The 26423-nt window shown below is 42.1% G+C and overlaps 2 protein-coding genes across 2 annotated transcripts in view; one reads left to right on the forward strand and one right to left on the reverse strand.

Annotated features, from left to right (window-relative positions):
* Nucleotides 1-838: 838 nt before the first annotated feature.
* On the forward strand, nucleotides 839-11478 carry zdhhc12b (zDHHC palmitoyltransferase 12b). Its single transcript, XM_083930336.1, has 5 exons — nucleotides 839-1318; nucleotides 1979-2118; nucleotides 5122-5214; nucleotides 8717-8883; nucleotides 8979-11478. Exons 1-5 carry the CDS (start codon nucleotides 1222-1224, stop codon nucleotides 9292-9294), a joined length of 813 nt encoding a protein of 270 aa, XP_083786462.1. The 5' UTR covers nucleotides 839-1221; the 3' UTR covers nucleotides 9295-11478.
* Nucleotides 11479-11610: 132 nt separating this feature from the next.
* Nucleotides 11611-26423, reverse strand: part of pkn3 (protein kinase N3) — a 104180-nt gene continuing 89367 nt past the window's right edge. Inside the window, exons 15-22 of the mRNA XM_083930335.1 lie at nucleotides 25924-26015; nucleotides 24320-24496; nucleotides 24165-24227; nucleotides 24006-24082; nucleotides 23649-23791; nucleotides 16543-16650; nucleotides 16340-16420; nucleotides 11611-12513 (exon numbers count right to left, since the gene is read on the reverse strand). Coding sequence (XP_083786461.1) covers nucleotides 12313-12513; nucleotides 16340-16420; nucleotides 16543-16650; nucleotides 23649-23791; nucleotides 24006-24082; nucleotides 24165-24227; nucleotides 24320-24496; nucleotides 25924-26015 — 942 coding nt within the window. The 3' untranslated portion in view covers nucleotides 11611-12312. The remainder of the gene's footprint in view (nucleotides 12514-16339; nucleotides 16421-16542; nucleotides 16651-23648; nucleotides 23792-24005; nucleotides 24083-24164; nucleotides 24228-24319; nucleotides 24497-25923; nucleotides 26016-26423) is intronic.

The following is a 26423-nucleotide window of genomic DNA, read 5'->3' on the forward strand; positions in this document are numbered from 1 at the left end:
TCACTGACACAGCCAACAATTGCAGAATCGTCAGCAAACTTCTGCGGGTGGCAGGACTCAGAGAGGAGCTGGAAGTCTGAGGTGTACAGGGTGAACAGAAAGGGGGAACGGTTCCCTGTGGAGCTCCAGTGCTGCTGACCACAGTATACAGTGTACTGGGTCCTGTCCTACGACCAATTCTGCGCTCAGATTTGCGCCCATTTTCACGCAAGATTGATAAATGAGGGCCAAGAAGTGTGCTGTGCGACGCTGTAGAGCTTAGCGACAAGCTGTCATTTCTCGCCCTTAAAATGGAGGATTTGATTTCTAAACTAAGAAATTTCTCAAAGCTGGACTTTCAGTCAAAGCAAGAAGTCATTTACAAGTAAAGGTAAGATATACTGCAGTATACAGTGGCACTGGTGTTTTAAAATGGTTCGCTCCTATTCTCTCATCCTATCGGCATCCTACTGTATATTTGTAAATCTGACTTGTGAGTCAGTGCCTCCCCAACCCCAACCCTCACTGCATGTCACTGTGCATAAGGAGAAGGAGGAGCAGAGGCGGTAGGGTGATACTTGATTCAGAATGGTTTATTGACACATTTTTTTTCATTCATTCATTCATCTTCAACCACTTGTCCCTGGGGGGGGGGGGGGGGGTCATTTTTATACTCTCACTTACAGTGGGCTCACTTCTGTAATTAATTCAATAGTGCAATTAAACCCTTCCCCATTTTCCAGGGGACGGGCTTTAAATCCCTCTAGGACCCCAGAAGGGTCCCCGTGCCCCTGGTTGAGAACCACTGGCTCTCTCCCGTGACCGACGCTGGCCAATCACAGCTGAGGATGCAGAGGAAATAAATGCATTACACCGATTAGAACGAAGCTAAAATCGGAGACGTTTAAGTTCACATACAGTGTTTTCCGACTTATTTTTATTCAATGTTGGGCTCAGGCAGACCAATCAAATAACGTGAACGCCAGAAGCTCGCGCGGACTAATCGTGCCGTTAATAATGCCCTGTATATGAACGTAAGCTGACGCTAGCTCTCTGACAGGACGCTTTTGATGTATCGGAGAGGTTAACATTAACGTTAGTTGTTTATGTTTACACGCTGGGTATCGTTTTGTCATAAGCTCACGCTATTAACGTCCCACGAGTGTCCTGTCGCTTACAGTCCTGCTGCTGTGAACACCCTGGTCCATCCGGAGACGATGGACGCGCTAACATGCTAGCACCATGTTCAAGAATGTGTTCGGCTCAGGGTTTCTGGTGAGAACAGCTCATGTGAGTTTGACATGGGTCATAACGTTAATACTGTTCCTACATGATACAGGTAAGCGTGTCGCACATCTACATGGAAATAACGTATTCCAACACTACACTGTGTTATTCTAACACTATGTGTAGCTATAACGTTACTTAAGCTTAAAGTATATGACAAGACGTTTTAACATTCATTAGTTATACGGCATTATTGATATTAACAACGTCATTTTGACTACTGCCAGTTCAAGATGTCTGACTAGTTCAAACGTCATTTAAGATATCTTACAAGGACAGTGTAAATATTTTGAAATTAAGTTGAAAGATATTTAAAATGACTTGGAATGAAATAATTGGTTTCTGAAACTGCAAACTAATTTCTGCTGGCAATGGGTGGTTGAATCTTACGAGTCAAAATGTAATTACAGATATCTTGAAGTAGCTTTGACTGGGCAAAATAACGTTGCAGATATCAGTAATGACTATACAGTATAGCTAATAAGTGGCTTCCCATATTAAATAATACAGTAGAATGACAAGATAATTGTCGATGGCAGTAAGTTACTGCCCAGATTAGCATTTACACTATTGACTTAGTAACCATGCTTTCTGAAATAAACATGCCTGTGTAGGAGTGAGCCTTTAGAGCCTGGGCCCTCTCTGAAGCAGGACTTTAGTGTGTACTATTGAGTGAAATCATCATCAGTCTCCTGTGTGTTTTGGTATTTAGAGCTAAGGACGCAGGAGGAGACGGACCAGCTTGTCCAACCTGTGCTCTTTGTCCTTCTGGTGCTGGTGTCGGTGTTGCTCTATTTTGCTGTTTCTCTGATGGACCCAGGCTTTATCCTGTCTGATGACAGCGATATACAGGTGATTAGTGATGCTGATATATATCTATCATTAGGCATATGGAGAAGCAGCTGTAATGGTTTTACTGGGACTAGGAGGCTACCTGAACTTGAGTAAAGGCAGTTAAAGGTTGGATATGTATAATCTTTATTAAAAGCGATATATTAAAAGAATAATAACAACACCCATAGGGCATTTTGAGGGGTACTGAATAAAAGTATTGCTTTTCCATGGAAAAATGTATTAAGTCTGAATTAATATTTAAAAATTTGACGGGTTTGACAATGACTTTCTGCCCCGTTCTGTTTCCATTGGAGCAGCCAATAACGTTGGGCATTGCTGGTTGCCAGGGTTGTCTGTTGTTGGGTGCAGCTACTGTAGGCTGGCACTGGGTGAAATGGAGTTTGCCAATCCTGCAGCTGCTTTGGAGCCTCAGTGAAGGGGGCATTATTTGTCCAAGCAGCTGAGTGACCGAAGACGGGCAAAAACCAGAGTCAATATAGGCCAAGCATTCACTCCATGGACTGAGAGAAAGGAGTTCAACGTCATTAAAACGCCTTGATCTCTAAGGGCGCACTCACACTGTCCATCCGTACCGTGCCCCAGGAAGTTTCACGGGGGAAGTCTAGTACGTTTGCACATGTACGAGCACAAGCATGGGCAAGTGTACGAGCACGAGGCCTACGGCAGTTCTGACTTCATTTTATGTACGCCTGTTTGGACATAGAAAAAAGAAGGACAGACCATGCACGGACATTTAAAACAATGGCGGCGAAAGGTTCATGTCGGTTTGATGCGGAGGTGGAATGTTTACTGCAGATTTGGTCAGATGAAAATATTCAAAAACAGTTGGACAAGACGCACAAAAACTTTGAGGTCTATGGAAGGATTTGTAAACAAAGCGACGCATCGCGATGACATCAATCAATGCGTGTGACGTGTTACCGGCGTGATGACGTATAGGCAGCAAGAAGCATTCCGCAGAGGCCCAGGTAGTGTGAGTACAAACGGGCCTGGCCCGCGGGGGGAAAGGGAGGGGGGGGGGCAATACCCTAAAGCACGGGGCACGGTACGGATCGACAGTGGGAGTGCGCCCTAAGATCACTTTCATGTTTACTTAACTGTAACGGTAAGTGCCAGTCAAACTCCTCTAATACAAAAAAAAATAAAGGAATCATGGTTTTCATGTGTTTCCAACGTACTGTAGCGGATTGCCTGAATGTTCTTTTGTTAGCGTACCAGTCAGTGTTTAATCAGACAATTTAATGGTTAGGTTCGTATTGAAAGGTCAATCCCCACATGGATAAATTAAAAGGTGTTACAAATCACCAGACGGATAACAATTATACAAGCAATAATCAGAGCCAAAATGCAAACTCAGTTTAATCAATGTGTAACACAATGAGCTACACTCGTCATCAGAAAATGTACTTCAAATAAATGTCCAAATAATGTTCTCCAACAGAAACAGTCCATAGTTAAATAAAAAAATCAACAAAATAAAGAAAGATTTCCAGTTTGTTTAGTTGTTTTTGTAGGCATGAACCCTCTTCTGAAACTAAATAATAAAGGATCTCTGATCAGTTTCGTTTTCCCCCATTAGGAGTGGAGCCTCTTCCCAAACAATTTAACAAACGATCTTTGAACAAGTAAATCTCCAACTGTCTGAGTTTTCTGATAATTATAAACATGCAACCATGTAGAGACAGAATTTACATGCTGTCGTGTAAATAAGATAATTAACATTACTAAAAGGACAAGAGCTGTTCTATGGGAAATTACTACTGATCTAATGCTATTCAGAAAATTCAATTAGATAAAATGAACTTGACGTTCAAGGGGGACGGTGGGGTGCCCTTATATAATGGTAGGGGAAACACTGAACTATATTATTAATCACAAACATTGTCTTTTATCATTTTGTTTACATTTACCTGACCTACCATTTATTGATTTCAGCTGACAGTACCTCTTATTGCTACATCGCACCATTGCAGATGTATTATCTTACAGGACAGGTATTGCATACATTTGATGCTCCCTTGTTATACAGTCAGTAAATCTGTATGGCAGCCTGGAATATTAGGAGAAATCCAAGGCTACATCCACATTTAAACTATCTTTTCGTATAAAAAAAGGCATATGTTCTCCAATCTTTATGCCTGCCATCCACAATACTCCCGATCTCTGAGCCCATAAAACAGAGATGTCTTAGTTTGAAAACTCCAGTTTGGACTGGCAGAAATAGAGACATTCAGTCAGTCTAATCAGTTAGGTAGGCTGACAGACCTGACTGTGATTTCATCCTGACTGCGTGGGTGCTCCTTTCTCTTTGCCATGGTTTCCTCCTGTGATGGATAATGCTCCTTGTACCATTCCAATATGTCACTGTATTTGCTTTGTAACAAATCTGTGTATTTCCATCACAGTTACCTTCATTTACTCATGTGTTATTTCCTTAACAGTTCCATCTCAAAAATATAAATCTCTCCTCTTACTTTTCACCATTGTTGTTCCTTCTCTGAAGTATTTTTTGTATTTTCAACTCATACATCCACGAGCAACATACTATACAATGGCAGAGTAACATTTGACAATCTGCGTCGTGTTAATGCCAGCACACACATGCCCGGCCTACGTGACACGTTTCAGGTGTTAATATGGGCAGGTAATATTTCTAATAGGGAGCTAAAACGCTGGTGTGGATAGGGATTGTTTATGTTTTGTTTATGAATGAGAACCTTGTAATGTGGATGTAGCCTGACATTGTTAGTGGTTTGTGTTGGTTTATGTTCACAGTATTTTGCAGAATGGAGTGTGGAGTCATTTAGCTATTACAGTATATACATACACCAGTTTTGATAAACAACTCAGAAGTGTGTACATTGCACCTGTGGGAAACACAATCTATTTTGTTTGTTTGTAGGGATGTAATGACACATGAGCACACGTAGTAATGATAAATGCTTGGACTGAAAAAGGGCAGTGACTTGCCTGACCAGTTTGTCACTTTTGTTGTGCCAGTTAACGCTGGGAGTGACTGAGGAGCAGCTGGACATGATCCCACCCACCACCAAGTCCCTGAGACAGCGCCGCTGTGGCCACTGTCTGCTGCAGGTACACTATACACACCATGTCATCACGCTATCATCACGTTGACATGTGGTTGTTCTTTCAGGATGAGAACACTTTCATACGAATGAACACAGGAAAAAATGGCAAGATTTCTGAAGCAGGAAGAGTGTCTGATGATATTTTTGTCACTACATATATGTTTATGAAGTTATTTTGAATTGCAACAAATCAAGTATTAAAACTAGAGTGCACTCAGTAGAGGGAAAATATCCAGGTGTCTCCTTCTCAACAAAGAGGAGTAGAAACTCATTCAGTTGTCCTCCCCAGTTGAGCCCTTTGAGGACTCAAAAATTCTGACCATACATATACACTTGGCCCCAAACAACACAGTTCATCACTACTTATGCATCTCTTCCCCATTGGTTTTTAGTGATATTGTTTTGGTAAAAGACCACAGACCACATGGCAGATTCGAACCCAAACAATTCTATCAGGTGAGCTAAAGTCTTGAAGGCACCCTACACCTTTCAGTTTGATTGAAGGGGCTGTTGTCTAATGACAATTGTCAATAAAAACACTGAATTATTTTTTTGTTAAAATGTGCAATATTAAATAGCTAAAATTTTGTGAGAGTAAAAGTTACAAATATACCCAGTTTTAAAATCTAAAATTCACTTTCACTTAGGACTCTCCACATACAGTGCCTAAAGGGACTCATCAGTATTTCAAAAGTCCTGATACCCTTTTGAAATAGTCACTATTTTTGTTTTACAGCCTGAAATGATAATAGATAAATACTTTTTTCCAGCATGATTTACACGTTTTGCCTTACAACATTCCAGTGAACGTTTTTTTTTTCTCAAAATTTCTGAAAATAAATAAAAAAAGAAAAAATAGAAAAGAGTTGAGAGAAAAGTGATGAGTCCCTTTAGAATAACTATTTCACTTTAATCACTTTAATGAAAAATGTTTAAATGTAAAGGCAAAATGTGTAAATCCCGCTGGAAAAATATATTTTTTATTTATTATCATTTTCAAAAGGTTATCTCCTATATCCCTTAGTTGGACATCTTAGAAAGGTCAGTTGTTCACTATGCACATGAGGCAGCCATCTTTGGTGCCATCTTGAATGAAGTCTGAACTAAATGGCGACATACTAGACTTTTCAGAGACTGCAGGTTCAGCAGTGGAAGCTTCGAACATCGTCCACTCCACAGGGATGCCAGAAAAGCTCCTCAGAGGTGTGAGTTGAAGATCTCTTGGACAGGGGCCACCCACACTACTTGTTTCGGCTTACCCTGTCTATCCAGAATCTTCCACATCCTCTGACCCAACTCATCGCCAGATGGTGATCTGACAGCTCTGCCCCTCTCTTCACCAGAGTGTCCAAAACATACAGCATCAGATCAGATGATAACGAACAAAAAATCGATCATCGACCTTTGGCCTAGGGTGCTCTGATACCACATACACTTATAAGCATCCCTAAGTTCGAACATGTTATAGACATTGCTAGTCACGGATTGTCTATAACTATAACACAGAAGTCTAATAACAGAAGGGACGCAGGGGTACGCAAAGAAGCGGGAGAAATGAGAAACGGCGACACAGACGGCAGTAGGATGAAATGAGAGAAACAGGGACACTGAGATCATTGTGTGAAACAAATCAAAATATTCTCGCTCATTAATCATATGAATAATTCACAAAAGCCATTCTTACACTTAAAACACAAACAGCTGTTTGACTGATTCTCTCTGCAGCGCAAAAAAAACCAACAAGATGAAGGATCGTACATTCAAATGAAGATATCTTTTCTGGCAGTTTTTCAAGTCTTATTAGATAGGATGGACAGGATATGGGGTAAGAGAGAGGGGGAGACATGCAGCAAAGGGCCGCAGGTCGGAGTCAAACCCGCAGTCACTGCCTTGACGAACTTCAGCCTCTTTACATGGGGTGACTGCTCTAACCACTCAGCCACTGACCGCCCCCAAATGAAGATATCTTTGAAAAAACCCTCATAACTTAAAAATAAGTTCTGTGATTATTAACAATACTTGCACGCTATGGAGTTTATTCTTATAAATAATACGGCAAACAGGACATATAATGTTTACACACTGATCTTATTATCGATCAGGACATAACATTACAGACAGATTTATAGTTGTGGATGTTGGTGCCCCAGACAGATGTTTACTGAGACCAGGTGTGGCCTATCAACTGCCAGAGGAGGACTAAATTGTATGTTTTATAAATCCCCATATTTTTATGCGTACACACGTCCTATGTTTTGTCCGTATGCCACCTTTGAAGTGAATCCTACACACAGTTTTATAAATGCCATCGTTTCCCAAGTGGGTGTTGAAGTCTCCCAGCAGAGCTATGGAGTCCCCTACTGGAGCCCCATGCAGGACTCCATTCAGGATCTCCAAGAAGGCAGAATACTCCGGACTGCTGTTCGGTGCATATGCACAAACAACAGTTCCCCCCGCACCACCCGCAGGTGTCACTAGGCGACCCTTCCATCCACCGGGGTAAACTCCAACATCGCGGTGCTCATTGATCATATTTACCACCATAATTGTTATCATTGTCATATTCTATCACCTTGCATGCAAAAGTTGACCAATAAGTACAAGCTGTTCTTGAGTCCAGTTGGGTTTTCGTTTTTACGGAGCTTCTTACATGGATACCTGTGAATTGTTATCGACAGTAGCGAAGCATGGGGTCTGGCACTCGGCTGTCAATGCCACTCGCCCCACACACACACACACACACACACACACACACACACACACACACACACACACACACACACCTTTTAATGCTTTTCCCTATTTCTGGCCTTCCCTTCTCATACCTCCTACAATATTCTATCCAAAAATGTTTCTATCCATAGAAGGAGGTCAACCCCGCCCTTTCCCTTGGCTTTTGTCTTCTCCCAGTTCATGACAACTAAAAAGATCAAATGTTTTGTGAATACTGGCCCTGATTTTTTTTCCATCTGATGCTGGATCCATGAACAGAGATGTGATTTCTTAAGACGCAAAGAGATTAGAGAATGACAGCACGGTAACAGTCCCAAACATTTTCCAGAGGGACATCCTGTGTACTGACTGGCTCAGTGAAGGTCTAACACAGGGCTGCCCAACCCTGATCCTGGAGGGCCACTGTCCTGCATGTTTTAGGCTTCTCTCTGCTCCAACAACCCTGAATCTAATGATGTGCTCTTTATCAAGCAGCTGAAGCTTGTCACAGGTTTGAAAATCGTTAGACTCAAGTGTGTTAGAGCAGGGAGAAACCTAAAACATGCAGGACAGTGGCCCTCCAGGAGCAGGAGGGCCACTGTCACTTCACAAATCTCATTACAACTTGTTTTCCAGGCTGAAGGAGCTGTTTTTCCCAGCAATGGCTTTACAGGACACTAGCCAATGTTAAAACAGGGTTAACACTTCTGGTCCACATAGAATAGATGTTTTCTTTTCTATAACAAAAAAAGATTTGTGTTTCCTCTAAATAAAATGAGTTTCATTCCAAGCAGCAGCCAATGAGATCAAAGCACTGCCAGACGTGTCAGTACTGTGTCCGGCGATACGACCATCACTGCCCCTGGATTGAGAACTGTGTTGGTGAGAGGAACCACCGCTGGTTTGTGCTTTACCTTGCCGTCCAGCTGCTGGTGCTGCTGTGGGGGCTGCACATTGCCTGGTGAGTACAGCACTGTACCAGACATCTGAGCTGGAAGATTGATGCTGCAGCTGCAAAGCCTCTACAGAATGCTTCTTTCTTGCTTGTTTCATCAGGACGGGTTTCAGTTATGCACCCACCTGGCAGCTTTGGCTGCGAACCAATGGCATGCTGCTGGCCGTGGCAGTGCTGGTGGCTATGCTCTCGCTGATCGTGCTGCTCCTGCTCGGCTCCCACCTCTACCTGGTTTCTCTTAACACCACCACCTGGGAGTTCATGTCGCGCCATCGTATCTCCTACCTAAAACACTGTGGCGCTGACGAGAATCCCTTCGACCGTGGCACCTTTGACAACCTTTGGGGTTTCTTCTGCGTCTGGGGCACAGTGATGTGGGAACAGGTGTACTTCAGGGAGGGCAGCGACCAAGTCTAGAAACACATGGCAGGCATTACCAGACAAAAAGGGATTTCACCCATGAACAACCTTTCTGGATTTTGGGATAAGACACTTGACCACAAAGTGGGAGATAAACTTTTCTTGTTGTGTGCAGTTTACCTTTATATAGACACGTGTTGTTGGCCCACATTTACCTTTTCAAATCTTTCGTCAGTGTTGTTACAAATTTGAATTTTTTTTTCCTCCTCTCCCTGTGGCTCACCAGCATTACAGCCCTTATTCTCACAATCGTTTACAGCCATAACAGATAGAGATACATAAATCAATGACTAGATAGATCAATGAATTTGTCATGAAATGTACCAAAAATAAGTGTAGGATTTATTTATTAAACGTGACAAAAGTTCTCTTCCATTAGAAAATTTCTCTTTTGTTCATTTTTATATTTATTCACACATTTATTTTTATTTTTGAAATGTATTTATTTCTGTATTATTTTCTTTATATATTTATACAAATATTGTTTTACCTTTCTCAATGCATTTCCTCTTTATTATGCCATTTGAGGATGTTGATCAACCATTTGCATAGTGAAGAAATGTATAAAGAAAATACAGAAAGCTATAATCAATTAAAAATAGAATAAATACAAAGGTAAATTTTATGTCAACATATCAAAGGAAATATCAATGTATGTCACATGTGATTAATGCCTACATTTGTTATATTGTTTTTGGTAAATGTAATGGCTGTTAGTTGATTTATGTATGCATTTTGTTTTATTTGACAGGCACTTTACAGTCTGATTTTATGAGTGGAGCTCGTCATATAGCCCAAAGTGAACTCAGGCTTAGTCTTGTTTATGCAGCCATAGCCCACTTGGCCCTGACTCCTGCATACTCCACTAAATTATTTATGTGAGCACAAACATGTTTGAAAACCTGCTCGGCTTACTTCTAGTCTTATTGTGACACATAGTTTACCTTACTCATGGACTGTTAAATCATTTTGAAGTTTACTTTTAATACATGTCAAATATTGGTAACATTTGATTAAAAAATAGACTTGTTTTAGGTGCATGTGTAGAACAAATTATAAATTCTTGATTTACTCTGAAGTACTGTTCTTTTTTATTGTTCATAATTTGATAGAATATCAGCTGTGTTTATACCACTGCTGTACTAGCATGTTTGTTTTAAATAACAAAGGCACTTCAACAAAAACCTTTATTTAGTGAAAAAAAAAACAGTGATCAAAATTAAAGAGCAGACCACTGTGTCAGAAGAGATTTCAACAATGTTTTCTTCTATAGGATTCAGAAATGAATAGGAAGTGTAGAGGCCACAGCTTTGAATGACTTCAGTACATCTGCGCCCACAGGACATCACTAGTTTCGCACACTGCTCTGGTTTGATCTTGGTCCATTCTACTTCAGTCTCTTCCACAGTTCAGTAACTGTAGTGGGTTTCTTAGACATTACTTTGTCGCCAAGGATTTTCCAAAGATTCTCTACGAGGTTGCTGAACAATAAAAAATAACAAGATTTCAGAATAAATCAAGTATTGATAATTTATTCTCTAATTTTATCCCCAGTATAGATCTAGCGTTAGTATGGTTGCTGTTCAACTGGAGTCAGATTCTGACTGACAAGTTGGAGAACTGTTAGAAATTGCTTTGTTGTTTTTAGTGTCAAAAGCTTAATCCACTTGTTTCATGTAATAAATTGCTGTAATTGGTGAGTCGTATTAATTCTGCAGATTTTACAGGGTCCACTTGCTTAAACAGCTTTTGTCTGAGAAAATGATAAATCACAATATTTTCTTTTTTCAAACCTCAGTAGATTTTAAATATGAAGGTAGTAAAAACTTTGTCGTATTGTTCATAGCATTTAATCAAACCATGATGTACGGGATGTTTTGACTTTCAATGGACAGCATTTCGCACTATTTTATATTGTATATCATTTTAAAACTATTTTAAACCAGAAGTTGTCTTTAGATTTTTTATGACTCTTTTAATTGAGTAACTGGAATACTGTGAAACAGTGGCTAAGACTAAGTAAAGCGCTTCGAGTGCATTACATTGTTTGGTATTTCCTTGTGCAATAGTAGCTTTGTAAAACAGCAATAACTGTGGTGTTTAATTCAGTGTACAGCAGGATTGTGGGAACAAGCTCGGTTTTATATAAATTAAAATTTGATTCATGTTGTGTATTCTGAAGTATATGCAATACTGCCGTGCAATTCTTTTTTACTACTTTGAAATGACTGTAAACATCAATGAATAAATGTTTCATGAAGAGTGTCCTGGTCAGTAAAAGTCCAGCAGAATATACATTTATTCATCAATATTTCCTTCATTAAGTTCACACTTTACAAATAGGCTGGTTTGTTCTATATAAGCATAATCTTCATGTGTTATTTTAAAATCACAAATATAGTTGTATTGAATGAGAAATCTCTATGAAAGAACTTAAATGAACTAGTTTCACTACGTCCCAACAATTTATGTGGTTGATGAAACAACAGATGATGTTTATCCTAAATAGCAGATGGTACATTGCTATACTGTGATGTTATTTATTGTCCTTGAGAGTCAGTTTCCCTCATTAATAGTACTTCGGAGGGAAAGGGCTGAAACAACATCCATTTGTAAAAAATATTGCAATGGTGACATTTTTCAGTATATGTTCAGCCTATTGATGGTACCGCTTGATGACACAGCAAGAAATGTTCAAAATTAATTTGGCATGGACAAAAATGTTTAAAAAAAAAAGTAAATGCTGTATCATGAGATCAGCCCATTGTGTGTCAAAATGTGTCAGTTCTCAGGCTGCAGCCAGGCTCATTTTGCTTGTCACAGTCTGAGTATCTAAAGGGACTCTGTAGCGTGTGGTGTAGCATATACTTGAACCTGGAACTGTGTGCACATTAAAAAGGCAGGACCAGTTTTACAGCTTCTGCTGAATGAGAAGAGCTCCATGGCAAAACAAAGTGGGTATATAGGAGCTGCCTTTCACAGTGATGAGGCAGCACAGAGGGAAGGTTCTTTTGGTCAACTCATGAAAGACAAGTCAAAGTCGGCAAAGATTTCATGTTGTTGGGCAGTGAGGTTGCAGGGTGTTCGTGGGAGGGTGAGGACTGGCTTGAGGCGAGTGAACTCCTCATCAAAGTTACTGACGTCCTTCAGTGCTCTGATGACCGGCAGGAAGGGAGGCTTCATCTTTTTGGCCAGGAGTGCACCCCAGTCCATTCCCTGTTAACAGACAATGGGTTAATGAAGAGCAGGAATCACAAAAAAAGATTTAAAAATACAAAAAAAACCTGCCATTCAATATGCAGTCAGTGTTGTTGAAGTGCTATCTTGTTTCTCAAGTCGGTGTACAAAATATATTTAGCTGGTTCACAATGTAAATGGTAAATGGACTTGTACTTATATAGTGCCTTTCTAGTCTTCTGACTACTCAGGGCACTTTCACACTACTTGTCACATTCACCCATTCATTCACACATCTTATCTAATAATTCACACCACATTTACACACCGATGCGCAGCACAGGGAGTAATTTGGGGTTCAGTGTCTTGCCCAAGGACACTTCGACATGCGGACTGGGGGAGCCGGGGATCGAACGAAAGTATGGGAGCGTTGACAGAGAAAGCCCTGTCCCCAAAAGTCCGCAACCTGGTGCGGGGGGTGGCCAGCAGGTCCTTGTCAGAGAACCGCAGGGAGCGTGACAGAGTGTAGGGGTGGAGGAGATCTGTGAGGTATTGTGATGAGAGTCCATGGAGAGATTTGTAGGTGAGCAGGAGGATCTTGTAGGCGATGCGTGACTGGACTGGCAACCAGTGGAGCTGTTGGAGAATGGGAGTGATATGCTGCCAGGACTTTGTGTGGGTTAAAACACTGGCAGCTGAGTTCTGAACATACTGCAGTCTGCTAAGGGCCTTGGTGGGCAGTCCAGACAGGACACCATTGCAGTAGTCCAAGCGGGAGGTGATGAAGGCATGGATGAGTGTCTCAGTTACTGAAGGTGTGAGTGAAGGCCGGAGTAGTGAGATGCTTCTGAGGTGGTAAAAAGGTAGACTTGGTGACATTGTTGATGTGAGACCGGAAAGAGAAAGTGGAGTCCAGAATAACACCCAGGTTGCGCACCTCAGTAGATGGGGAAATTGAGCAGCCATCCACAACCAGGGCCGTGTCTCCAATTTTCCTGAGCAGTGGTGCAGGGGCCACCACCATGAGCTCTGTCTTATTACTGTTAAATTTGAGTGGGTTTGTGGTCATCCATGATTTGAGTTCCTGTAGACGGTTGACAAGTTGTATGGGTGGGAGATGGGAGTAGGGGTTTGTGCTGATATAAAGCTGGGTGTCATCGGCATAGCAGTGGAAGTTGAGTCCATGTTTACGGATAGTATGACCCAGAGGTAACATGTAGATGGTGAACAGCAGAGGACCAAGCACAGAGCCCTGGGGCACGCCATGGTTGGCGGGTGCTGGATTAGAGTTGGAGCCATTGAGGGTGATGTTGTTGTTTCCAGCCTGTGAGGTATGACCGGAACCAGGACAATGCTGTGCCACTGAGGCAGATGAGCTCAGAGAGGCGACGGAGGAGGATGGTGTGGGAAACTGTATCAAAAGCTGCAGAAAGGTCAAGGAGGATGAGGATGGTAACAAGGCCATTGTCGGCAGCAAGCAGGAGGTCATTAGTGATTTTAATGAGGGCGGTCTCAGTGCTATGGTGGGTTCTGAAACCAGATTGGAGAGGTTCATTGGAGAGGACATGTGATGTTGAAGCTGGGCAGCCACTGCGCTTTCCAGGATTTCGCAGATGAAAGGGAGGTTGGAGATCGGACGATAGTTGTTAGGGTCGTCAGGGTCTGAGCCTGTTTTTTTGAGAGTGGGGATGACTGCTGCCATTTTGAAGCTGGATGGTACCACACCAGAGGCAAGAGTTGCATTTAGGATGTTTTCCACTGGATGACGGAGAATGGGAAGACATGCCTTGACCAGGGTGGTGGGCATTGGGTCAAGACTGCTGGTTGATGTTTTAGCTGAGGTGACCATTTTTTCTAGTTTTTCTAGACAGTGAGGGGCAGGGGGAGAGCCCAGGAGACTGGAGCTGCCGATGGATGGTGTCCACCTTCTGCTGGAAGAAGTCCAGGAACCTGGAGCAGAGGTCAGCTGCATCTGAGGGTTTAGCAGCATCAGGAGGGTGAAGAAGACGGTTGATGGTGGAGAACAGCAATTTGGGGTGTTTTTGTTGGTTACTGATTATTTTAATAGGTTTTTGAGAGAGAGAGAGAGAGAGAGAGAGAGAGAGAGAGAGAGAGAGAGAGAGAGAGAGAGAGAGAGAGAGAGAGAGAGAGAGAGAGAGAGAGAGAGAGAGAGAGAGAGAGAGAGAGAGAGAGAGAGAGAGAAAACATCCAGCTTGTGCATGTACTTGTTTTAAACGAGGCAGTGGCTAACAAGTGGCTAAATTAGTCTATAAACATCATCACACCATAAAAGATAAATCAGCTGAATATCTAGTGGGTAATGCAGATTGTTTAAAGCTTAAATTTAGCTTTTTGCTTCTGGAGATTGCATTTATGCTTCATAAATTTGAAAAGTTGTGTTCATTTCTGAATATTATCTTGGGGAACAAAATATGTATATTATCATAAACTGTATTTTCTGCAATAATCCATTATTTATAATCATAATCATCCTTCCTTTTGGATTGACTTTGGAAATGGACTTGAATGCACTTTACTATGAGAGGAGCTGGTACAGAGGCCACTAGGTAAGTCTTTAAAACACTCTTAATAAACTCTGGGTTCACTAACTAGGTGGTTGATGCTTTGTTTTCTGTGAAGGGACTCTTCTCATGCTATTGCAGTGGTTTGCTGTTATTTTGAGCAGTATTAGTGGTTAAAAAAGACGTTTTAATGCCTTCACTGTACTGCCCCAAGCTAATCAGTTTTAGCCACATCCGGCTGTTAGCGACTCTCCCATATTTCTCTGATAATTGTTTATACACAAAAAAACTGTCTCAATGGCTTATCTGTTGAATGCAAGTGCGGAAAAAGACCATTGGGATGATTTTGTGCCGGAATTACACTTTAAAGCAGTTGATGTTACTTGATCTATCACTCTTTAATAGACGTGCTTTCATCTATCACTCTTCAAATGATAATTCAACTGCTTCTAGTGCTTACACTTCAACTGACAATTCCACTACTTTAATTTTTTATTCTTTAAACAAGAGTTTATTAGTTTATTTAACAGGGGGAATGCACAGCATAACCATTGGGCCAGAGTTAGCTATAAAGCTAATTTACATCTGTGATCCCTGGGCATGAAAACATATAAGACAATACAACCAATTAAAAACAATACAATGCAATAATAAGTTCATCTGCTTTCACTTATTCTGCTCATACAAATTTCACTTCACTTTAGCTGACGTCCTCCTTCAGTGTATACTTTTGAGGTGGCATTGATGCATTGCTTATCCTTCAACAATTTCAGTTCCTTTCAGTGTTTGAACTTCCACTTCACTCAGTACTTTGACTTCAAAAGCATAACCCATCTGCTCTGCAGCCAAACAGACTCACTTATTCTCCATGAGTTCAATCATTTTCTCATTCAAGTTTCCTCACCAGCTATAACTTAAAATGTCATCAGCAATATTGTGCACATTTACCACACAAAGTAGGAAATGTAACACCTTGTCTCTGCATGGGACCAGAGCTCTGAGAAAAAAAGGTAAAGAACAAAATTTTCTGCCTGCCTGTTACAAGAGAGGTTTTTGTTTCCACTAACCCCGCACAAGATTAATGGATAAATCCTTTATAACAATATCAATATAATAAAGATAGTGTGACTTGCTGCTGCTCATGTATGAATTGTTGGGTCTCTGTAAATCCTGAATAAGTCACAGATAATGGTCTTGACCTACTCTATACTGTATGTAAAGTGTCTCAAGATAACTTTTGTAATGATTTGGGACTATAAATACAATTGAACTGAATTGAATAAATTAAGCCTGTTTTGAAGATGGAGTCTAGTTGTTTAAGCAAAAGACAGTCAGTCAGAGACCTGAAAGAATGTATGTCTTTTGATCGCCAAGGCATCTTCCTCTCCTCCTCCAAGTCTCAGCTCAGGGTTTTTCTGCAGCAGCTAAAACACAGTGATAGCAACACATATGAGAGGGACATACAACCCTCAGATCATTCACATTGAGACATTTTGTTGTCTAAAAGGATGAGAAAGCTCCTGTAGTAAATTCAGATTCATTTGACCTTTTGAATGAGGGACACCGACTCTGGAGAAAGGATGCGAGGGTAGCGCACCTCATCGTTGACGATGCTGTCAAACACCTCTTCCTCATCATCACCAGGGAAAGGAGACTGAAAGACAACAGAGAGCAGCAGAGATCAGCAAACACTTAATGCTGTTCAGTTGGATCAATATTTGGATCATGTCTACAGATGTTACCAAACTTTGTTGTACTTCCTGCTCATAAAAGGACAGGTTCACATTTTTGTGTGTGGAAGAAGCTGTAAAATATGTGAAAAACAGGTAAATGTCCTGTGCACCAGCAAACTCCTTCACAGAGGCTGCCATCTGCCCAAACTTGCCACACACACAGTCATACACACATGGCAGTGGGAGTTACTTCATGATCCGTAGTTCTCCAGCCATTGGGCACTTTTAAATGAAAACAGCTCCAAACAGCGCGCCACATCGCTCGGAACCAGTTAGGAGAGAGCAATTGAAAACAATGTAATCAAAGGGATTTTAGCGCTGATGCTTGTTTGTGCCGCTGGGACATGGGTGCAGAGACATTAGCGCCCATGTCGCACACGCACGCGACATTAGCGTCCATGTCGCGCGCACACACACACACACACACACACACACACACACACACACACACACACACACACACACACACACACACACACACACACACACACACACACACACACACACACACACACACACACACACACACACACACACACACACACACACACACACACACACACACACACACACACACACACACACACACACACACAAAACTCCAAAACAAATTTTCAGACTTCATATTCTAGATTCTAGGAACAAATAATGTTTGACAAATATATACCAGGAACCCTGTCCACCTACTACTGGTCCTTCAAGGTTCAATTCCAGACCCCCTCCTCATCTGTCTGTGCAGAAACTCACTTGGTTCTGTGATTCACTCACATGGTTTGCAGATGACACCCAACTTGCTCTCTCTTTTCCACAGTCCATACACATGCAGCAGAACAGGTCTCTGCTTGTCTGACTAACATTTCTCAATGGATGTCCGCACACCACCTGAAACTAATCCTAGAAAAGACTGAGTTGCTTTTTCTTCTGGGAAAAGGCTCTTCCACCCAAGACCTTACTATCACCTTTGACCACTCTTTAGTATCCCTTACCGCCAACATTGCTGCAACAACCTGATGGTGCAGATGCATGTTGCACAACATCAGGAAGATACAGCATCTTCTATTCAATTCAATTCAAATCAATTCAATTCAATTTTATTTATAGTGCCAAATCATAACAAAAGTTATCTCAGGACACTTTACAGAGTAGGCATAGACCCAACAATTCCCCCTAGAGTACGGTGGCAACGAAATCCTTCCCTATAACAGGCAGGAACGTCGGACAGACCCAGCTCTGTGGAGGACGGCCATCTGTCTTGACCGGTTGGGGAGGAAGAAAAGGAGAGAGAAAGACAAAGACAGACAAAAGACAGAGAGACTGACACACTTCCAGAGATGCAAGCAGCCAACGAGTAACAGTAACGATACTATCTATAGTAATGTGAATATGACTTATATGTTATGGCAGTTAATACAGCAGAATAGTAGGAACACGCACATCTAAGGTGATAAAATATGAAAATGATAATTATGACAAACATGATCAATGATGAGTAGGGGCTATAGCAGCTACGATACAGCAAGACATACAACTGATGGTGTTTTTATGGCTACAAATTTTATAATTTATAAGACTAGTGACAGAATAAATGACTAATAGTTATAGAAGTAGCAGGAAGCATCATGCAGGACCACAGCAGCAGGCACCACCACGATCAGCAGAGACCTACACACAGGACCAAGGCAGCAGGCACCGACACCATCAGCAGAGACCTGCGCACAGGACCAGGGCAGCAGGCACCACCAACTTCAGCAGAGACCTGCACAGGACCACGGTAGCAGGCACCACTACCATCAGTAGAGACCTACACACAGGACCACGGCAGTAGGCACAACCACCATCAGCAGAGACCTACCCACAGGACCACGGCAGTAGGCACCACCACCATCAGCAGAGACTTGCGAGACAACAAAGCACAAACAACTTTGGGGAAGAAGTTGAATTAATAACATGCATTGATGAGACATGAATAACAAGGACAGAGAGGAGAAGGCTCTGCCTCCATTTCTATTTTTGGAGACTCTAGGAACGACAAGTAGCCCTGCATTCTCAGAGTGCAGCGATCTATTCGGGTAATACGGTACTATGAGCTCTTTAAGATACGACGGAGCCTGCAGCATTTTGGACCAACTGGAGACTCTTGACAGACTTATTGGAGCAGCCTGATAATAAGGAGTTGCAGTAGTCCAGCCTAGAAGTAACAAATGCATGGACTAGTTTTTCTGCATCTTTCTAAAACACAATGTTCCTAATTTTTGCAATATTATGCAGGTGAATATATGCAGTCCTTGTTGTTAATTTTATGTGAGAATCGAAGGACATATCCTGGTCAAAAATAACACCCAGATTCCTTACTGTGGTGCTGGAGGACAACACAACATCATCCAGAGTAACAATATCTTTAGCTATTGACTTTCGGAGGTCTTCGGGGCCAAGTACAATGAATTCGGTTTTATCTGAGTTTAACATCAGAAAAGTCATCCAGCTTTTTATTTCCTTAATGCACATTTGAAGTTTATCTAACTGATCAGTTTCTTCTGGTTTGACCGATAAATATAATTGTGTATCATCTGCATTACAATGAAAATTTATGGAGTGCTTCCTTATAATATTTCCTAGGGGAAGCATATATAAGGTGAAGAGAATCGGACCAAGGACAGAACCCTGTGGCACTCCGTGACTAACTTTAGTGTGAATGGAGGATTTGTCATTAACATGTACCAACTGAGATCTATCTGATGAATACAACTTAAACCAGCTCAGTGCGGTTCCTTTAATGCCAATCAGATGCTCTAGTCTCTGTAGCAGGATGTGATGGTCAATAGTGTCGAATGCAGCACTAAGATCTAGTAAAACAAGCACAGAGACAAGTCCTTTGTCTGAAGCTATTAGAAGGTCGTTAGTAATTTTTACCAGTGCTGTCTCAGTGCTATGATTCGCTCTAAATCCTGACTGGAAGTCCTCAAATAACTCATTATTATGTAAAAAGTGGCACAGCTGATTGGCGACTAATTTCTCGAGGATCTTAGAGAGAAAAGGAAGGTTAGATATAGGTCTAAAGTTAGCTAGTACCTCAGGATCAAGACTGGGCTTTTTAAGAAGAGGTTTAATTACAGCTACTTTAAAAGACTGTGGTACATAACCTGCTGATAAAGACATGTTAATCATATCTAATACATGAGGGCTAACTAAAGGTAACACTTCTTTAAGTAACCTAGTTGGAATAGAGTCTAGGAGACAAGTAGAGGGCTTTGATGCTGAAATAGTAGATGTTAATTTGTTAAGGTCAACTGTAGAAAAGCAGTCCGTAAAATAAATCAAGCAATTAACTAAGTGTGACAGAGTGCAACAGACATCGTGGTTAAGCGTAGGTATATACAATATACAACAATACGCACTGTACGCACTGTGCAGTTTAGCAGCAGATTGAAATGAAATAAGTACAAACTAAATAAGCGAGAAGGAGCGATAAGTTATAAGTGTTAAAAATGTAGCAGCATTTCCTACAGAACTAAGTGACAGTATGGCACAGTGAAGTGTAGCAGCATTTCGTACTGAAGTAAGTTACAGTAAGTTACAGTAAACCACAGTGAAATGTAGCAGCATGTCCTACAGCACAGTAAGTGTAGCAGCAGATAGTTACAGTACCACAAAATAAAGTGAAGTAGTGGTGATATAAAGTGACAGTGTAAAGTGTAGCAGCAGTAAGTTACAGTACCACAAAATAAAGTGATGTAGTGGTGGTATAAAGTGACAGTGTAAAGTGTAGCAGCAGTAAGTTACAGTACCACAAAATAAGGTGATGTAGTGGTGGTATAAAGTGACAGTGTAAAGTGTAGCAGCATTTCTTACTGAAGTAAGTGACAGTACAACTGAATAAAGTGGTGCAGTGATGATATAAAGTGACAAAGTGACATTTTCAGGATACAGTGTCTCCACTGTTCCTTACCTGACCAGGTGGAGATGAATTATACAGTTTGATGGCCGCCGGAAGAAAAGACTTCCTCCGGCGTTCAGTATTACACCAGGGGAGAATGAGTCTGTGGCTGAAGGTGCTTCTGCTGGAAGTCAGCAGATGGTGGAGAGGGTCAGAGTTGTTGTCCATGATGCTGTGCAGTTTAGACAGCATCCGCCTCTCAGACACCACCACCAAAGAGTCCAGTTTGACCCCCAGGACGGAGCCAGCCTTCCTGATGATCTTACCGATCCTCTTGGCGTCTGCTGCCCTCAGTCTGCTGCCCCAGCAAACAACAGCAAAGAAGATGGCACTGGCTACCACCGACTGATAGAACATCCTCAGCATGGTGTTACATACATTGAATGACCGTAGCCTCCTCAGGAATGGCCCTTCTTGTAAACAACCTCAGTGTTCTTGGACCAGTCCAGTTTGTTGTCCAGGTATACTCCAAGGTATTTGTAATCCTGGACAACATCCACGTTGATGGAGATGGGTGTGGGGGCAGATTTACTCCTGCGGAAATCCAGATTCCACCCTGTCCAGGTGGGCGAAGGCACGGTTGAGCAGGAAGATGATAGCGTCCTCCACACCTAGTCTCGGCTGGTAGGCAAACTGTAGAGGGTCCAGTGATGAACTGACCAGGGGCCGAAGAAGTGACAGGACCAGCCTCTCCAGAGACTTCATCAGGTGCGACGTCAGCGCCACCGGTCTGTAGTCTTCGGAGGTGCTGGGACGCACCTTCTTTGGTACTGGTTCAAGGCAGGATGTCTTCCACAGCACAGGGACCTTCTCAAGACTCAGGCTGAGGTAATAGATGTACTGCAGGACTCCAAACAGCTGGATCGCACATGTTTTGAGGACCCTCGGGCTGACACCGTCGGGACCTGCTGCCTTGCCTGGGCGGAGTCTGGACAGCTCCTTCCTCACCTGCTCTGCAGTGAAGGTCTGTCTGCTGTGTGTGTTGGTGGGGGTGGAGAGAGGTGATGGCGGGGGGAGGGGACAGGTAGGGCAAAATCAGGAAGGAATTGAGGGGGAGGTGTCAGCAGGATTGGAGGTTTGGAGATGAATGGTTGTGGAGGAGCCGTGGGGGGGTGGTCCAGAGCCCTTTCATCAAATCTGTTGAAGAACAGATTCAGCTCATTGGCACGTTCAGTACCACCTCCTACTGTCTGGCTACCAGATGGTTTGTAGCCAGTGATGCTCCTCATGCCGCTCCACACGTCCTTTAAATTGTTCTGCTGGAGTTTGTGCTCCAGCTTCCTCCTGTAGGTGTCTTTGCCCTGTTGGATCCTCTCCTTAAGCTCCCTCTGGACCTGCCTCATCTGCTCTCTGTCCCCTTCTCTGAAGGCCCTCTTCTTCGCATTCAGCAGGACCTTGATGTCTCTGGTGACCCACGGCTTGTTATTTGGGAAACAGCGTACAGTCACTGTAGGAACAACGCTGGCCACACAGAAATTGATGTATCCTGTTATGCAGTCCGTGAGATCATTAAGGTCCTCCCCATGTGAATTACAGAGCAAATCCCAGTCTGTGAGTTCAAAGCAACCCTGTAAAGCTTCATCAGTCTCCTGTGACCATCTCCTCAGTCCTGGTGGTCACAGGAAGCCGCTGGACTTGGGGCTTATACAGGGGCTGCAGGTGGATGAGGTTGTGGTCTGATCTTCCAAGAGGAGGAAGGGCAGTGGAGCTGTAAGCCTCCTTAACATTAGCATACAGCAGGTCCAGTGTCTTGTTTTCCCTGGTGGGACAGTCCACAAACTGCTTGAAAGTGGGCAGTGTTGCAGCCAGAGTGATGTGGTTGAAGTCCCCAGATATTGCAATGAATGCGTCCGAAGGCCCGCGACAACGGTGTGGATGATGTCACTCGCAATTTTCCAATAATAATGTACCAAATATAGAGATAGGACAAAATATTAATATGGTAATATAGCATACTACAGTACTTCCTCTTGCCATACAATATTGTAATAGAAAAATAAAATTTTTACTTTGTAAATGGATTTGTACTTATATAGCAACTTTCTAGTCTTCTGACTACTCAACTACTTGTCACATACTCCCATTCACATAGACATTCACACTGATGGCAGTGGACATTCCCATGCCCATGCGCAGCACAGGGAGCACTTTGCGGTTCAGTGTCTTGCCCCTAGGACACTTCAACAGTACTTGAGAAGCTATTGTATAATATCATTTATAACCATTCATGCCTATTTTTATGTGTTGATCATTTTTAGGTCATTTCCACTGACCACGTGGTTCATTACACAGACCACATGTGAACCATGTGAACTTTTGCCTTGTTACAGTTCCTGTTTCGAGTGTTATTTCCTGTGTCTGGACATATCATGTGAGATGTCTGATCACGTATAAAATGTCAAATAAATACATCCTTTTTCAACTGCTTCTTGGTCAGTCAGTTTTCATGCTGATCCGATCCATACTCAAGTGTGACTCTCTATTTGCTCTCAAAACATATTATAAGATAACCCTTACATACAGATCTTTGTCTACAGTGCATTTCTTCTCACCACAATTATCAATAGACTGGCGCCATATATTGATATTGTTTTTAGAGAGAAACGTGTATTTTTTGCATTCATTTAGGAGTTTTTTAGTTTTTCTGTAAATTATATATAAGGAATTTTACATTGGAATGATGACACATGGATATGAAAACTGTGTGTGTTAAAGAGGCACTAAGCTTAGGCTATATTCACTTAGTTGTATATTGTTTCATCTCAGTTGTTAAATTTTGTGATACCGACACAACAATGTAGTGCATCAATACATCATTCCTGCTTTCTGCCTTTTAGGGGGATTTTTTCTTCTTCAGTTACACTGATATCGCAGTGATTCATGGATGATTGTCTTGTCATGTATCAAGTATTGCTGTATCGTGATACCATCTTTATTGCAGTCGAAGTATTTTGATAGCATCCTGATTAACTCTGTGATACTGACCTCCCCCACCAGCATCTCATAGATGAGGACCCCCAGTCCCCACCAGTCCACACTGCGGGTGTAGTTGTTGTCTGTCAGCACCTCTGGAGCCAGAAACTCTGGTGTGCCGCAGAATGTTGCAGTGCGATCCCCATGGCCCATACCTACACACAGTACACCCTTACTTAGATACCACTACAGACAAATTGTGACAGGAAACTATTAATAAGAATAGGTGTCCACAGGTATGAGATGAACGCTTTTGTACCAACTATGATAGGGAATTGACTTCAGCCTGTAGGTAAAAAGTTGACATCACATAGTTTGACTTTTACTTGAGCTTGAAAAATGATAGTGATGATGAAAGAATGATCCTACCTTCTTTGCACAAGCCAAAGTCTGCTATCCGGACATAACCATCTGCATCCATTAGCAGATTATCCAGCTTCAGATCCCTGACAGAGACACAAACTAACATGTTATGCAACATGCTCCTGCAAGAAGGTATGAAATAATACATTTCAGAGAAAGACTCACCTATAAACTATTTTGTTTTGGTGTAGAAACTCCAGGCCGAGCAGTACACATGACGAATAAAACCTTCAAACAGAGAGAATGTGATAATAATAATAGCAAACTCCTGTATCTTTGCTGCATGTCAGTGGACTTTACAGAGTGTGATGTGTGCTAACCGGGCCTGCTTCTCAGTGAAGATGCTGGTGTGAATGTGTGTCATAAGGTCCCCTCCGGGGGAGTAGGCCATCACAAAGCACACGTGGTCTGCAGTCTGGAAACAGCCATACAGGTTCACCAAGAAAGGATGTTGTGAGGTGTTGATCACTTCAAAGATCCTCTTTTCACACATGAGGCTAAACACACAGACAGACATTTGTAGAGACTGAAAAATGCTTTCATTCAGGAATCATTATTAATCATTATTTTATGACAAAACTAACCAGTTGGGGTGGTAAAATCTTTCCCAAGGTGCTTTTAAGACCTGTCCTCTCAAAACAACATATGCAAATCAAGTTACCATCCAGTCACATGCGTATGTGACTGGATAAGTGGCTACCCTCGATAAATTGCATTAAATCAAACAAGGTATCAGATGATTAACATCTTGGTATGTTTCTTCTAGGTGACAAAGGTATTCTCTTACGGAATACCTAATGACCCACCGGTAGCGCCAGTGTTGTGCCGTATTCAGCACCCCGGCCGTGAAATGCACCCCTCGCATTATAGGTGATATTCTGGATCAGAAGGCTGTTGTTTCCACCTATAGGAGTAATTTATATACAGGTAACCCACAACGGTCAGACCATTGGTTACTTACAGTCTTTAAACTATTTTAAAGAGTTTAAAATCACAAACTTGGATAATAGCGAACACAAAACAACACCTTTTTTATATTCTGTGGAAATAAACTGCAGCCATAATCATAAAATGAATTAAATGGATCTTTTGACTATCAGCTATAATGCGAGGGGGTGCAATTCACGGCAGGGGTGCTGAATACGGCACACCTGTCCAACAGTGCGCACAGGCGCACTCGGGTCACAGTGGAGCGCTGCTTCGGTTTAAATCCCTCTGTTTATTTTTTTTCCATACAGTGTTTTTATGGGCCCCTTTTATTCCACTCTGCCAAAGACTGCCAAAAAGCACATCTTTATTTTGCTCCATCTCGGATGTCAGGATGCCGATCTGTGTGTCGGAAAAGTTTATTTTCTAACCAGCGTTCTTCCTCTCCGTGTTTGACCTCAGTGGGCGAGGCCTCCGAAACAGGAATATTTAGGGGCGTAACATGTTAATGACGATCAAATTCAACCGCCGCATTTATCAAGGCCCACTCATTCGTACGCTGAGATTGGTCAGATACGAATGTTTCATAAATCACACGTGGGTCCTTTCCTACGACCAATTATGCGCTCAGATCTGCACCCGTTTCCACGCAAGTTTGATAAATGAGGCCCATTGTGTTTTAAGAATAGACTACTGAGAATGTTGAAAATACACATTTAAAAGGTGTATATATAAAAATTCTACAATTGCTGATTTCATAGCATATTAAGTACTTCATTCATGGTTTTGATGACATGACTTAATTAAACTCTGCGTCTTTTACATGTGCTGACAGCTGGACTGGAAACCCCAGAGCAACAGAGCGACTTCATGGTACCAGGATCACTGATGTTAGGCTCAGTGAAACCAGGTAACTCAAAGAGATTCAAGCCCCTGGTGCATTCACAGAAGAAGCACTGACACTACAATCACATGAACTTGTTGAGGGATTGCTTACCTGTCGACTTCATCGCGTGTCACAATGTCTCCTTTCTTCAGGGCTTTGATGGCATACAGTTTCCCAGACTTCTTATACTCTGCTAGCAGCACCTTTGATCAGTTACAAGGTACAGGAGAAACGATTGATGCATATTAACCTTCATAACATTTTCTTTATTACAGAGTACAGAGGGGAGCTGACAGGAGATGAGGGAAGAGAGAGATAGGGATAACATGGAACAAAGGTTCCTGGATGGATTTGGACCGGGCATTTGTGATTGCAGGTTCAAACTCACAGCCACTAGAACACCTCTTAAGCTTTCCCCTGAAGGGCCTTTCAGACCTTACACGGCAAAAGTGCTCTAAAACCCATTATTCCCAATGGCTTGCGCCACTCCACAGTGGTTTGCCGCTTCTTCGAGCAAAACAGATTGAACTTGAGTGATTGATGTGTGTGCACATTTGATTTGAAAGGCCCTTAAGTGATTACTGTTGCTCTTTCTGGTCAAAATGCTACCA

Source organism: Echiichthys vipera, assembly GCF_963691815.1.
Source record: "Echiichthys vipera genome assembly, chromosome: 16".
Classification (NCBI taxonomy): Eukaryota; Metazoa; Chordata; class Actinopteri; order Perciformes; family Trachinidae; genus Echiichthys; species Echiichthys vipera.

Bases quoted from the DNA above. Each gene is read 5' to 3' on its own strand.
- zdhhc12b (XM_083930336.1), top strand. From the start codon at position 1,222: ATGTTCAAGAATGTGTTCGGCTCAGGGTTTCTGGTGAGAACAGCTCAT. The intron at 2,119-5,121 runs GTGATTAGTGAT...TTGTTGTGCCAG, and splicing joins CTGATGACAGCGATATACAG to TTAACGCTGGGAGTGACTGA. The intron at 5,215-8,716 runs GTACACTATACA...CATTCCAAGCAG, and splicing joins GTGGCCACTGTCTGCTGCAG to CAGCCAATGAGATCAAAGCA.